Source organism: Paroedura picta, chromosome 4 (genome assembly GCF_049243985.1).
Source record: "Paroedura picta isolate Pp20150507F chromosome 4, Ppicta_v3.0, whole genome shotgun sequence".
Classification (NCBI taxonomy): Eukaryota; Metazoa; Chordata; class Lepidosauria; order Squamata; family Gekkonidae; genus Paroedura; species Paroedura picta.
The window spans coordinates 26328213-26340454 of NC_135372.1; the positions used below are offsets into that span (position 1 = coordinate 26328213).

The 12242-nt window shown below is 45.0% G+C and overlaps 1 protein-coding gene across 1 annotated transcript in view; it reads right to left on the reverse strand.

The window, feature by feature from the left end:
• Positions 1–12242, reverse strand: part of UNC13A (unc-13 homolog A) — a 161582-nt gene that overhangs the window by 37975 nt on the left and 111365 nt on the right. The window contains exons 31-35 of the mRNA XM_077332044.1: positions 10259–10342; positions 6420–6497; positions 5217–5305; positions 2374–2526; positions 735–858 (exon numbers count right to left, since the gene is read on the reverse strand). Of these exons, the coding sequence (XP_077188159.1) occupies positions 735–858; positions 2374–2526; positions 5217–5305; positions 6420–6497; positions 10259–10342 (528 nt within the window). The remainder of the gene's footprint in view (positions 1–734; positions 859–2373; positions 2527–5216; positions 5306–6419; positions 6498–10258; positions 10343–12242) is intronic.

Here is a 12242-nt window from a genome sequence, read left to right on the forward strand (position 1 = left end):
ATTTCTCCCCCATCCTTGTTACAGCTCTCTGCGCTGTTCTTCACAACTCCTCAATTCCAGTTTAACTGAGAGGAGTTTCTAAGATTAATTCCAAAATTTGAGCATGAGCATGCCGCAGCTTTCATTTTGCTTGCATCTTTCCTCCCTCTTCTGCATCAGTAATGTGCTTGAGCACGCTGATAAAGCAGAGTCACAAAGCGATATTCACACAATCATCCGTGATGACTGCATTGAGGTTCCTGTCATGTGTACAGTGAAGTGTTCTACCGATGTGCAGATGTACTCTTCAGCTTTGGCCAAAGGACAATCTCAGAGCTACGATCCTACAGGATGACATAAAGGAGTTTTTTTTTCTTCTGCACTGTCTTTTCCATGCACCAGTGTGTATTGGTAAGAGAAAGGGGAGAAGATATGATGGAATGGGGGAAAGATGTGGGGGGATGTGTATAGAGACCCATGTGCGCTTTTTGGAAATTAAACAGCGGGGCAACAGAAAATTCCTTTGTTTTGCTTTGGAAGCAAGATTCGGTCAGAACACCAAAGCAAGGATATGGGTGATGTTCAACATACTGGGTCCTGCAGCCGCTACCAAGTGTGCACTTGCAGAATAGAGAACCTGGATCTTCTCTCCCTTGTGAATTCAGGGTTTCCACACTTCAGGAGGGAAGAAGAATGAGAGGATGTACAGCCTGTCCTTGCTAGATCTATTGGCCAGCACTTTGAGGAGGACTCACCGTTTGATCAGTGAGAGGGGGAAGCACTATGGTCTTCTCCATGGTGTTCATCACCAGTTTCCAAAGCTCCTTCAGCACTCGTTTCAAGACTGTCTTCTCACAGATCTTGGCAAAGAGGGTCAGGCTGGAGAGAGAGAGAGAGAGAGAGAGAGAGAGAAAGAAAGACACAGGAAATGGTACCCAGAACTTCTCCTGAATGGGGTTTCCTGGTGGAAAAGGGAGCATATGAAGTACTGGGCAGAACCCCCATTTTAATCCAGCCTGCCATTGATTGTGAAAACTAAGATGCACCAAAATGTCCCATAGTGGACACTGCTTTGTCTCCTTTATTCTGTTTCCAGCTACTTCATGTAGGACAGTTGGTTCTTGTGTGGAAAAGGTACAGTTGATGCTCCAACACTTGCCAGTTGGGCTCACATCCTGTTGCGTAGGGGCTATGGGGAAGCCCATTAATCCACAGGCTGTTTGGGTGTTTGCATCCTGTTTGTATTGATTTGCAAGAGCAGGCAACTTGCAACTGTCAAAAGTTGTCTCTCAGCTGATGAGGGGTCAGCTGAGAGTTTCTGATCTCTTGCTTGGGAATTCTTGCTCTCTGCTCAGCAATGTTTGACTTCCAGCTGATCTTTTTCTTACTCATCCTGGAAGCTTGGCTGCAATGGGCTATATGTTTCAATTACACGGTACAGAACATTGTAATCAAAACCATAATAAGCCACGTAATAGGACTAATCTTAAAAAAATATAAAAAGTATCAAACATGCTATTCCAAGCATGTTGAGGGCTCTACAGAGAAGGGAGAAATGACCTCTCCCTCCTCCACCCTTTCCAATGGAGAGATCAGAAGCATTGCTTCTGTTCCCCACTTCCATGCTTGGAGGAAAAGGAAGATGGACGATCTCTTTCCCCTCTCCCCTTTATAATAAAGAGATCAGAAACTGTGTCGGGTCTTCAACTTCACAATACAGCTATTCTTCTGAAGGGAGGGGCAAGTCAGAAGCCCATTCCTAGCCAGTTGCTTGTCAGCTGTGAGTCAGCTTCTTTCCCCTTGAAGCTTTCCTGTGTCCCAGCACAAGAAGACAAGGATACAGGAAAGCATTGGGTGATCAGAACTGACTTCCAGTGATCCAATCAGTTATGTGCTGGCTTCTCACTTACAGCCAACTGCAAACCTGCTCAGTAGCTGTTCAAGTTGCTTGGTGCAGTCCATCTATGTCCATGATCAACTCACTGTCTAAGAGGTATAAGTTGAACAGGGCATGTTCAACTGCCAAATAAGTTCACTGTGAAATTCACAGCATCCCAGAAAGGTTACTAGGATGTATCCTATTACTTTGTTGCACTAATGACTTCTTCTAACACAAGGAACCTTCCTGCACCACAGGGGACTCTCCCTCTTTTACTGTTGAGAGTGCTGGAAGCCTGGAATCTGCAAATTCATGTGCAGCTTGAGCCTAAGACCTAAGACTGGGAAAAGCATTATGTTTAGCAGTACCAGTAAAGGTTCCTGTGTGAAGCGAACATGGCTAAGTGTTCTGGCTGGACCACGTGTCAGTCAAGTTCAAAGAATCTGCACACAGAAATATTCCCACCTGCTACTCATAACATTCTCCACCCCGAGGCCCCATCCCAGTTCACTCACTTGCTGTCCAGAAGATCCATGATGGGTTGTAGCACATTGTCAGCATCTTGAGCCACACTGCTGCAAGCACTGGCAGGGACGTTTCCCGTGCCCTTCACCTGACTCAGAATATCCCCCATTTGCTTCACACACTCCTCAATATGTGGCTGAAAGCTGGGAGGGGGAGGGAGAGGAGGAGAGGTCTTATCAGATGTTTTGGAAGTGTGTGTGTTCTCAACAGGCCAAGAACAGGCTATCCTGGATCCAAAATGTATGTTATTAAATATGGTGCCAAATAACATTAAAATGCACACAACAAAACAAAATCAGAGTCCAGAGGCACCTTTCAGACCAACAAAGATTTATTCAAGGCGTGAGCTTTCGAGTGCATCTTCCTTGGTCTTAAAGGTGCCACTGGACTCTGATTTTGTTTTGTTGTGCTGCTTCAGACCAACACAGCTACCCACATGAATCTATTAAAATGCACAGTGAACTTGTTAAATGTAGGATAACTCTTGCTGGGATTCTATAAGCCCAATGAAAAACAATTCAGTGTGGGTCGTAAAATGCCGATGATTTCTCCTCTCCACGGAATACTCTGTCAATGACTCTGTTATCAAACTGAATTCAAAGTTTATTTTTTCAACACAAACTGCTGTTGATGCTGATAGCCAACAGTGAAGAAGGCATTAAAGAACTAGAAACCCAGTTCTGATTCAGAAAAAAATCTTTCCCAACTTTTTGGGTAAAATTGTGGAATCTGTACCATGTTTCACTTTTTTTCCTGTAGGATTCTATAGGCATCACGATGGAAAAAAAAAAGAATAATTACCATATAGTAAAGATGGGTTAAATACACTGATAGAATATGAGACAATGGCAAAACTTACACATTTAATACACAACAAATCATCATCGGAGTCCAATTCTAGACTATTTTGAACAACAGAAATTGAGATGAAAAGAAGTAATCCCTATTCTGCCTATACCACCCATGGGGAAAATTCAGTTTGTGATTTGTAACATCAAGGCAGGCTTTCTCTACCAAAGTGTTACAAATTCAAGCTATTATGTTCTTGTGTTCTGTATTTTATGTACGATGAGCTGCAGACCATAACTTTGTGAGCTACGAACATTTATTGTTAACTGCTCCGAGCCATAAGGGAGGGCAGTTAAGAAATGTAACAAAACAAACAAACAAACAAATAAACAAACCAGGGTTCTGGGAAACCCCGAGGTTTTCTGATGGCTCTGGAAAGGTTTCCTGGATTAACGTTTTTGATATATTTTAAATTTGTTAAACATTTATTGGGTGACGACATATAGTCATTTCAACCACTCCTCCCAAAATGGCCAATGATGGGCCTGGAGGGGGTGGGAAGGGGAGGGGCCTCTGGTGGGCGTGTCCAAAGCTTTGCTTCCCAACCATATTCTGCACGATCGTGCCACTTTTGGGAATTCTTGAAGCCTGAAGTGTGTTTCAGGGGTTTCTCCAGTAAAAAAGTTGAGAAAGACTGCTTTAACATGATGTAAAAGAAAAAAAATGTGTATTATTGAACGCAAACACTATGTATATCCTTTTTCTAAATTGTAGTTTTGTAGTATACAATGTGTAATTTTTTTGTTTTGTATCCTTCTAAATAAAAAAAAATTCTAAAAAAATATGTAAAACATTCAACAAGATATAGGGAGTTCTATAATGTAAAGGTGTCATTTAACGTTTTGCAGAAACTATGGTAAACCCAAACAAGAAAGAACATAAGAATATCTTGGCTGGTACTATCTAATTGAGCATTCAGTTTCCAGCTGTGGGAAATTCACAAGGAAAGGCATTAAGACTAGAAGCCTTATTGTTTGTCACCACTGACTGGTGTTCAGAGAAAGACTGCTCGTGTGCATGGAGGTTCCATTATGCACCATCGACAGGCGGTCAATGAGGCACTTCCAGGAAGCCTAACAGCAGAGCATGATGAAACAGCTTTTCCCTGTTTGTTTGTCCCTAATATTAAGTGGTGAACTGCCTCTGCATATGAAGGATATTGCAGCTAATTGTCAGTGATGACTCACCGCCTACTTTTTTGGCCTTGCCAGCGTTGGAAACAAGATCCCTGACCAGATAAACCAATTGGCCTTTTGCAGCAGGTTTTCATTGACTGGCTTGACCCAATGAATATTTCTGGTTCCCAATAATGTACACTTATATAGCTTATAACCTTAACAACCTATATATATATATTTCTTTTTCCGTACAACTAAGTAGGCTTTTATTCTTTCGTTTTCTTTTCCCTAGTGGAAATGAGGATGGCTCTAAGACCACGTTAAGTATAAATTGTTTATGATTGTTAAAAGTGTTAAAAACTATGTAAACAAATGTTGAAACTTCTCTTTTTAAATGTGGTGGAAAGGTGAAAAAGTTTATAAACTTTGGGTAAAAGTCTATAATATTGTAGCCATGTGGAGTCTTATAATCTTAAATGAAGAGAAAAGGCTTTTCAAGAACAATGGAGCCGTTATCTGATCTACCTAAGAAAATAAGTTAAAAGGGGATTGAAACGGGGTATCAAGTGTATCAAACGAAGAGCATAATCTTTTTCTTTCTGTATTAATAATGTAGATTATTTGCATGGTATTATCTTTAAATATTACAAAAGGGGATTGAAACGGGGGACTAAATGTATCAAATGAAGAGCATAACCTTTCTTTTCTGTATTAACAATGTAGATTGCCTGTATTTTATTATCTTTAATCTTGGAAAACAAAAATAAAAATCTTATTTAAAAAAAAAAAAAAGAGTCACCGAGGTCACAACGTATCATAAACCAAAAAAACCTTCCCCTCCAGACCGCACTTCCTGCTAACCGTACCTGGTAGCAAACACCCGGCTCAGTTCATCCAAGACATTGTTCAGTTTCACTTGAAGCTCCTTGAGGATATCACTGGCCTCGGTGTCCAGCTGGGTGGGTGGGGTGGGGGAGGACGGGGATGGGACAGGTGGGACAGAAAGCAAAACAGTCACTAGGAGAAAAGCAAATCACCTTAGTAGCTCAACATCTCCCTGCCAGCCTGTTACAACTATCTGCCTACCCCTCCCTCTTTCCCCTTTCCCCCTTCTAGCCAGAATGCAGAATGCTTTCGAGGCATCTAGGATGAGAAGGAGGTCTCAGAACAAATGAAACTTAGTCTGCAGACTCAAGGAGACACTGTTTCTGATAGGGAAAGCACGAAATTTTTGTAGTTAAAACCAGGGGAATGTTCTGCTTGTTGCTATGGGTTGAAGACCTATATAAGAAAATGGATGTGCCTCATTTAGGGCTCTCCACGAAAAGAAAGGGACGGTTCAAAATTATTGTAACAGAAAACAGAACCTATCCCGGGCTATATTAAACAATTCCACAATAAATACAAATAAACGTTTCTTATCTCTTCTTATAGGGTATTTAGGGCTCTCGGCTTGTTTTTAAAAGGCCAGAGCCTTCTACAGCTGCAAAATAATTTTTATGAAATCTTCCATCCGTGGTGTTACTAGCACCAGGCAAACATTCCTGGGATCATAACTACACCTTTATTGGGTAGTAAGAAAAAGAGGGCATGCTCCACTTTTGCAGAGCCAAAAAAGTGCCCTTATTTTTTACTGGAATCGGTGGTCCCATGCACAATCACTTTCTATTAAGATGAAGAGAGATGTCCTTCTCTCACCTTATGGGGTGAGTTTTAAAAAATAATTTTTGGGTGGTGTTGGTGGTGGGAAGAGTGGAAGCTTAAGGAGGAAAACCCAACTTGCTGGGAAATAGCAATGTGATTGGAAGACATGGAAATGCCAGTCAGAGACAATGCTTATGTGGTGTGAATATTGATTAGATGTTTTGGTTGGACCGAGTATCTGTCAGGCACATACCTGCTGGCTTACTGGAATAGGGAATTCATTCAGTTCTTATAGAATTCTCTAGGACCTGAGATGGACTTTCTTGAATGATAATTCAAGCAAGGCTGAGCCCCAGCGCTTGTCAGTTTAGAAACTAGGTCTGACCACCTGATTAGTAGATTTAGCAAGCAGAGAAAAGACGAACCTCTTTCCCTCCCATGGCCTCAAACATCTTCTCCAACTGGACACGTAGTTGTTGAATGTTGTTCATCAAGATGCAGGGCTGGAGGAAGATTAAGAGCATTCACAAGGTGTCAGGATGAATCATTCATCAGTGGTAGTTACTGGATGCAATACGTCCATACTGGACCCTGGCTAGAGGTTATAGGTGGCCTGAATCTTGAGAAGATCAGGACAAACTGTGGGGCAGCCCCTTACAAACACTACACAGAATGAGCGAGACCAGGTGAGAGGGAGAAAAGTTTATTGAATACAACAAAACCCAGTGATTTTGAATGCAGCTATTAAGTATTTTTTCTTTGTTATGGCTACAACATGCTTGTGGCCTGTGATTGGTGCAGGACGAAGCTCTTCACGGTGAACCAAATACAGCCCTTTAGGGGAAAAATATAAAATTGTTGCCAGCCTCTGAGCTAGAACATCACTTCTAGTATAACCCAGAAATGACAATGGGTAGCTCTGGGAATCACCAGAATCTCATATGCCCTCCCCCAAGTCTCCATCACCCCAACCCTCCAAGCTTCCTGTATTGGGCTGACCCAGCCTGACCCCATCTGTGTGGAGTTACCATCAGCTTGCCTTCTGAAGTTAAGGAAAGGGACCTGATAAGGTTTTGATGAATTCCTTCTATGATGGGCCCACTTTGCTTTGCAAGCCTTGTCCACTTTCTTTTCTGGCTAGTTGCTAACTCCCAAGAGGGCTGCAAAAGGACCTGTCCAGGTAACCACCACCACCTGGCCGTTGTACAGGTCTGCCTGCTGGAGAACCAGGACTTCCAGCTGCCCTTTCCTATTCTGTGGACTCACTTCTGTGTCTCTCACAGCCCGGCATGTGATCATTGTGGGAACAATTTACTGCAGGGCACATCCACTTAGAGGAGTAGCTATTTTCCAAGCCACGCCCCCTGACTCTGGGTCTTCTTCTTTCACTGGGCTAGTGTTTCCAAGATGGAGAGGTTCTATGTGGGTCAGAGAACCATGGCCAACTTCAAATTTGTAATGGATTTATTAGAATAATAAAGTTGGAAGGGATCTCTGGGGTCATCTAGTCCAACCCCCTGCACAATGCAGTAACTCGCAACTACCTGCCCACCCACAGTGACCCCAATTTCATGTTCCAGTGATCTCCACACACACCAAAGATCTCCAGAATCCAATCTGGCTTGGAGGAAATTCACCTACCATCCCACAGTGCTGATCAGCAATTCCCTGGGTATGCAAGGAAAGACCACAAGAGGCAAACACTGGAACATCCCTTCCTGCCCACTCACTCACAATCTGCCTATGTTCATAAAATCAACATTTCTGTCAGATCTATCCTCTGCTTGAAAACTTCTAAAGAAGGAGAACCTACCCCCTCCTGGAGAAGCCTGTTCTACTGAGGAACCTCTCTTAACTGTCAGGAACTTCTTCCGGATATTTAGCTGAAAATTCTTTTGTATTAATTTCAACCCATTGGCTCTGGTATGACCCAGATGCTCTTTTTCAGTTTACAAACGAGGTGTATGTCTTTGTATGGTCCAAATCCTGGTGGCTGCTCCATGTAGACATCTTTCTTCATTTATCCATGAAGAAAAGCAGTCTTTGTGTCCAGATGCTCCACATACATCTTCCTTGCTGCTGCTATGCTTAAGAGCATTTGTATTGAAGTGCGTCTCACCATTGGTACAAAGGTTTAATCACAGTCTTCTCCATACTTCTGAGGGTATCCTTTAGCAACCAACCTGGCTTTGTATCTTTGTACTTCCCCTTCTGCACCTTGCTTCGATTTGAAGATCCACTTTCATCCTACTGTCCTCTTCCCTAGAGGCAGTTCTGTAAGTGTCCAAGTTTCGTTCTTGATCAGAGATTGGATCTCTTCTTCTGCAGCCTTTCTCCATTTTTTTGCTTCTTTAGCAGGCATCCTTTCTATGTCTTCCCATGCCAAAGGCTCAGGTACAGCTTCTGCCTTTGCTAGATAAGAACATTTCTTTGGTGGCACTCCTTTGTTTGATCCGGTTGATCGTCTGGTACTTGGCTCTGCAACCCCTTCTGGTTCTTGAGGTTCTGCAGTTGTCTTCTGCATTGTCCATAGTACTCAAAAACATTGTTTCTGGTTGCTGTGTTCCATTCTTCTCTGTTGGTGTAGATTCGCTGACGTCCACTGTCTTCATACTTCTTGGGTTCTCATCGATGTACACCACATTGCAGATTTTGATTGTGTCTGTTGGTGGGTCAAGGATCCTGTAGCCAACAAAAATGCCTTCTTCTGCATGAAGGTCCATCTTGGCCCACTTTTCTTTAGGAATGTAGGTGTATGCCTTTGATTTAAACATCTTTAGATGATCCACACTGGGCTTGTGCCCATACCATAGTTCATAGGGTGTTCTAGTAGCACCTTTTGTAGGTAATCTGTTTTGCAGGTGGGTAGCAGTGTTGATTGCTTCTTTCCAATACTTGTCAGGTAGATCGATTTCATGGAGCATGCACTGGCACATTTCAAGGGGTGGTTCTTTCTTTCTGCCACACCATTCTGCTCTGGAGTGTATGGGACCATAAGACGGTGTGCTATTCCTTGTTCAGTCGAATAATTCTTCATTTCCCTGCAGGGTCCTCTTCTCTTCTTCTTTGTACACCAGACATTGCCTAAAGGGCCCTCCAAGCACCTGATCATGACACATCAGCTGTTTGGCACACCCTTTATTTGCCTCCCTCCACTTTCTCAGGCAGTGGAAATGCTCTCTGCTACCTAGGAAGGTAGCAGTGGTGGAGGAGAGAGACAGGTGCAGGGGAAGCAAATCTGAACCGTTTCAGTTTGGTGATTCAAATTTGGTCTGAATCAATTCCAGCTGAATCCAAAATGGTCCGAATTTTTTCCCCATGCACATGACTACTCCCGACAGGTGCTCATCTAATCTCCTCCTAAAAACCTCCAAGGAAGAAGAAAAAGAGTTGGTTCTTATATGCGGCTTTTCTCTACCCGAAGGAGTCTCAAAGCGGCTTCCATTCGCCTTCCCTTTCCTCTCCCCACAACAGACACCTTGTGAAGGAGGTGAGGCTGAGAGAGCCCTGAGATTACTGCTCGGTCAGAACAGCTTTATCAGTACTGTGGGGAGCCCAAGGTCACCCAGCTGGCTGCATGTGGGGGAGCGCAGAATCAAACTTGGCTTGCCAGATTAGAGGTCCACGCTCCTGACCTCTACACCAAGCTGGAAGGAGACTCTACCACCCTCACCATCAGAAAATGCTTCCTAGTATCTAAGTGAAACCTCCTTTCCTGTAATTTGAACCCATCACTCCTAGTCTTTGTCTCTAAAGCTATAGGAAATAAGTTGGCTCCCTCTTCGACATGTCCACCGTTCCTGTAGTTAAACACAACTATCGCAGCTTGCCCTCCTCTTCTTCGAGCGACACAGACCCAGCTCTCTCCACCTCTCCTCGTAAGGCGTGGATTCCAATCCCACTCACCCTTCTCTGAACACACTCCAACTTGCCAAGATCCTTCTTGAACACAGAACTGGATACAAAATTCCACAAGAGGTCTAACCAATGCAGAATAGAGTAGCATTGCTGGACTACCCTGGGGCCGGGAACAACCAGTAATGAAGCTGTATGTAGTCCAGTATCCTCTTACATACAGTGGGCAACCAAAGGCCCCAGGAAGGTGGGCACAGAGGTCAAATCCTCCTGCTATTGTACCCCCTAGCAACTGGCAGCCAGATAGGCCCTTATTCTGACCACCAGTACCGCTTGCAGAATTCCCTGGTTGCTAAGTGAAGTTTGCTATGGGAAAGGCAGGGACAGTGATAGAGCAGGGATACGTCACCACTTTCTCCTTCTCTTTGGAGCAGTAGGAGGCGAAATCCTTTGAGATGATCTCGGCATACTGCAGCAAGACGTTGCTAATGGTCTGAAAGCAAAGAGGGGGGAAGATCAGAAGAGCGAGATGCAGAAAACATAGAATCCTAGAATTGGAAGGAACCTCCAGGGTCATCTGGTTCAATGCTCTGCAGAATCCAGTACATTCACAACTACCAGCCCACAACAGTGACCCAAATTCCATGCTCAGATGATGCCCCACCAAAAGAGAACCTGAATCCCTGGCCTGTGTGGCCTGGAGGAAATTTACCTTCCGACCCCAAAGTGGCGATAGGCATTTCCAGGGCGTGCAAGAAAGGGCCACGAAAGCCAAGCACTGACACAGTCCCTTCCTGCCCACACACTCACAGTCTGTCTAAGTTCACGGAATCAGCATTTCTGTCAGATGGCTGTCAAGCCTCTGCTTAAAGTCTTCCAAAGAAGAAGAAGAACCCACCACCACCCAAGGAAGCCTGTTCCACTGAGGAATAACCCTAACTGTCAGGAGCTTCTTCCGGATGTTTAGCTAAACATGAATTAATCTCAACGCACTGGGTTCTGGTCTGACCTGCTGGGGCTTCAGAAAACAACTCTGCTCCATCCTCTAGGTCAGTGGTCCCCAACCTTTTTATCACCGGGGACCTGTCAACGCTTGACAATTTAACTGAGGCCCGGGGGGGAGGGGTAGTCTTTTGCCGAGGGACGTCACTGCCACCGCCTGAGCCCCTGCTCCACTTGCTTTCCTGCCGGCGCCCCTGTCTTCCCGCCACCCGCTGGGGGGCACTGCTAGCAGCAGCTGCGCAGTGCCACGCCAAGGGGGAGACCCAGCCATGGAGGCCACTGGAGAGCACCAAATGTGAGCCGGCGGCAGAGTGTCAGGGCAGCCCCTGAGGCAGCAGCCAGGGAGGAGGACAAGGAGGAGCCATGGCCTGGTACTGACTGATCCCCGGACCGGTCCTGATCCCCGGACTGGGGATTGGGGACCACTGCTCTAGGTTACAGCCCGTCAAGTACTTGAAGACGGCTATCACAAAGAGGCCAGGGTAGCGAAAAAGATCAAGCTCCCCCCCCCCTCCAGTCAGCCAGCAATCACATCACCACTTAGGGATGGAAAGAGGGTCAAGATCTCAGATTGATTGCTGGCTGACTGGAGGGGGGGGGGGGGGAGCCTGATCTTTTTCACTACCCCGGCCTCAACCAAAGACCTGGCGGAAGAGCTCCGTTTTGCAGGCCCTGTGGAATGCCGAAAGCTCCAGCAGGGCTCACAGCTCACTCAAGAGCTCGTTCCACCAGGTCGGGGCCAGGACTGGTCAAGGCCAGGCATGCTTCCCTGGGGACGGGAACAACCAGTAAACGACTAGTAAATGACCTAGCACATAGGGTGCTATGCAGTCCCTCAGATCCCAGTCTGCGAAAGGCCTTGAAGGTCAGAACCAAAACCTTGAACCGGATCCGGATAGCAATAGGTAACCAGTGCAGCTGCCCCCAGCACCGGCTGGATGTGTTCCCGTGAGGACCCTAGCAGCCGCATTCTGCACCAGCTGTAAATAGAATGCCATCTTTTATTATAATAATGGGGTATTTATGGGGATTTTATGTGATTGTACTTTGATTTTATATTTTATGGTGAACCGCCGCGGGACCTTTTGGTGAACGGCGGTATATAAATCCAATTATAAATAATTAAATAAACTCCGGGTTAGGAACGGCAGGCCTGCATGGAGCGAATTACAGAAATCTAGTCTGGAGATGATCGTTGCATAGATCACCATGAACAGGTGTTCAGGGGACAAGTAGGGCGCCAGTAGCCGGGCTTGGCCCAGTTTTGGTTAGTCTTTTTTCTGCCCCTGAGGGCTAAACGCTTGGTGGTTTTTTCTTTAAAGAAATATGAAATTCTCAGGGCTGCAGCAGACTCAGAGCCTAGAAACACAGACAATCCTTTGCATTTAGAA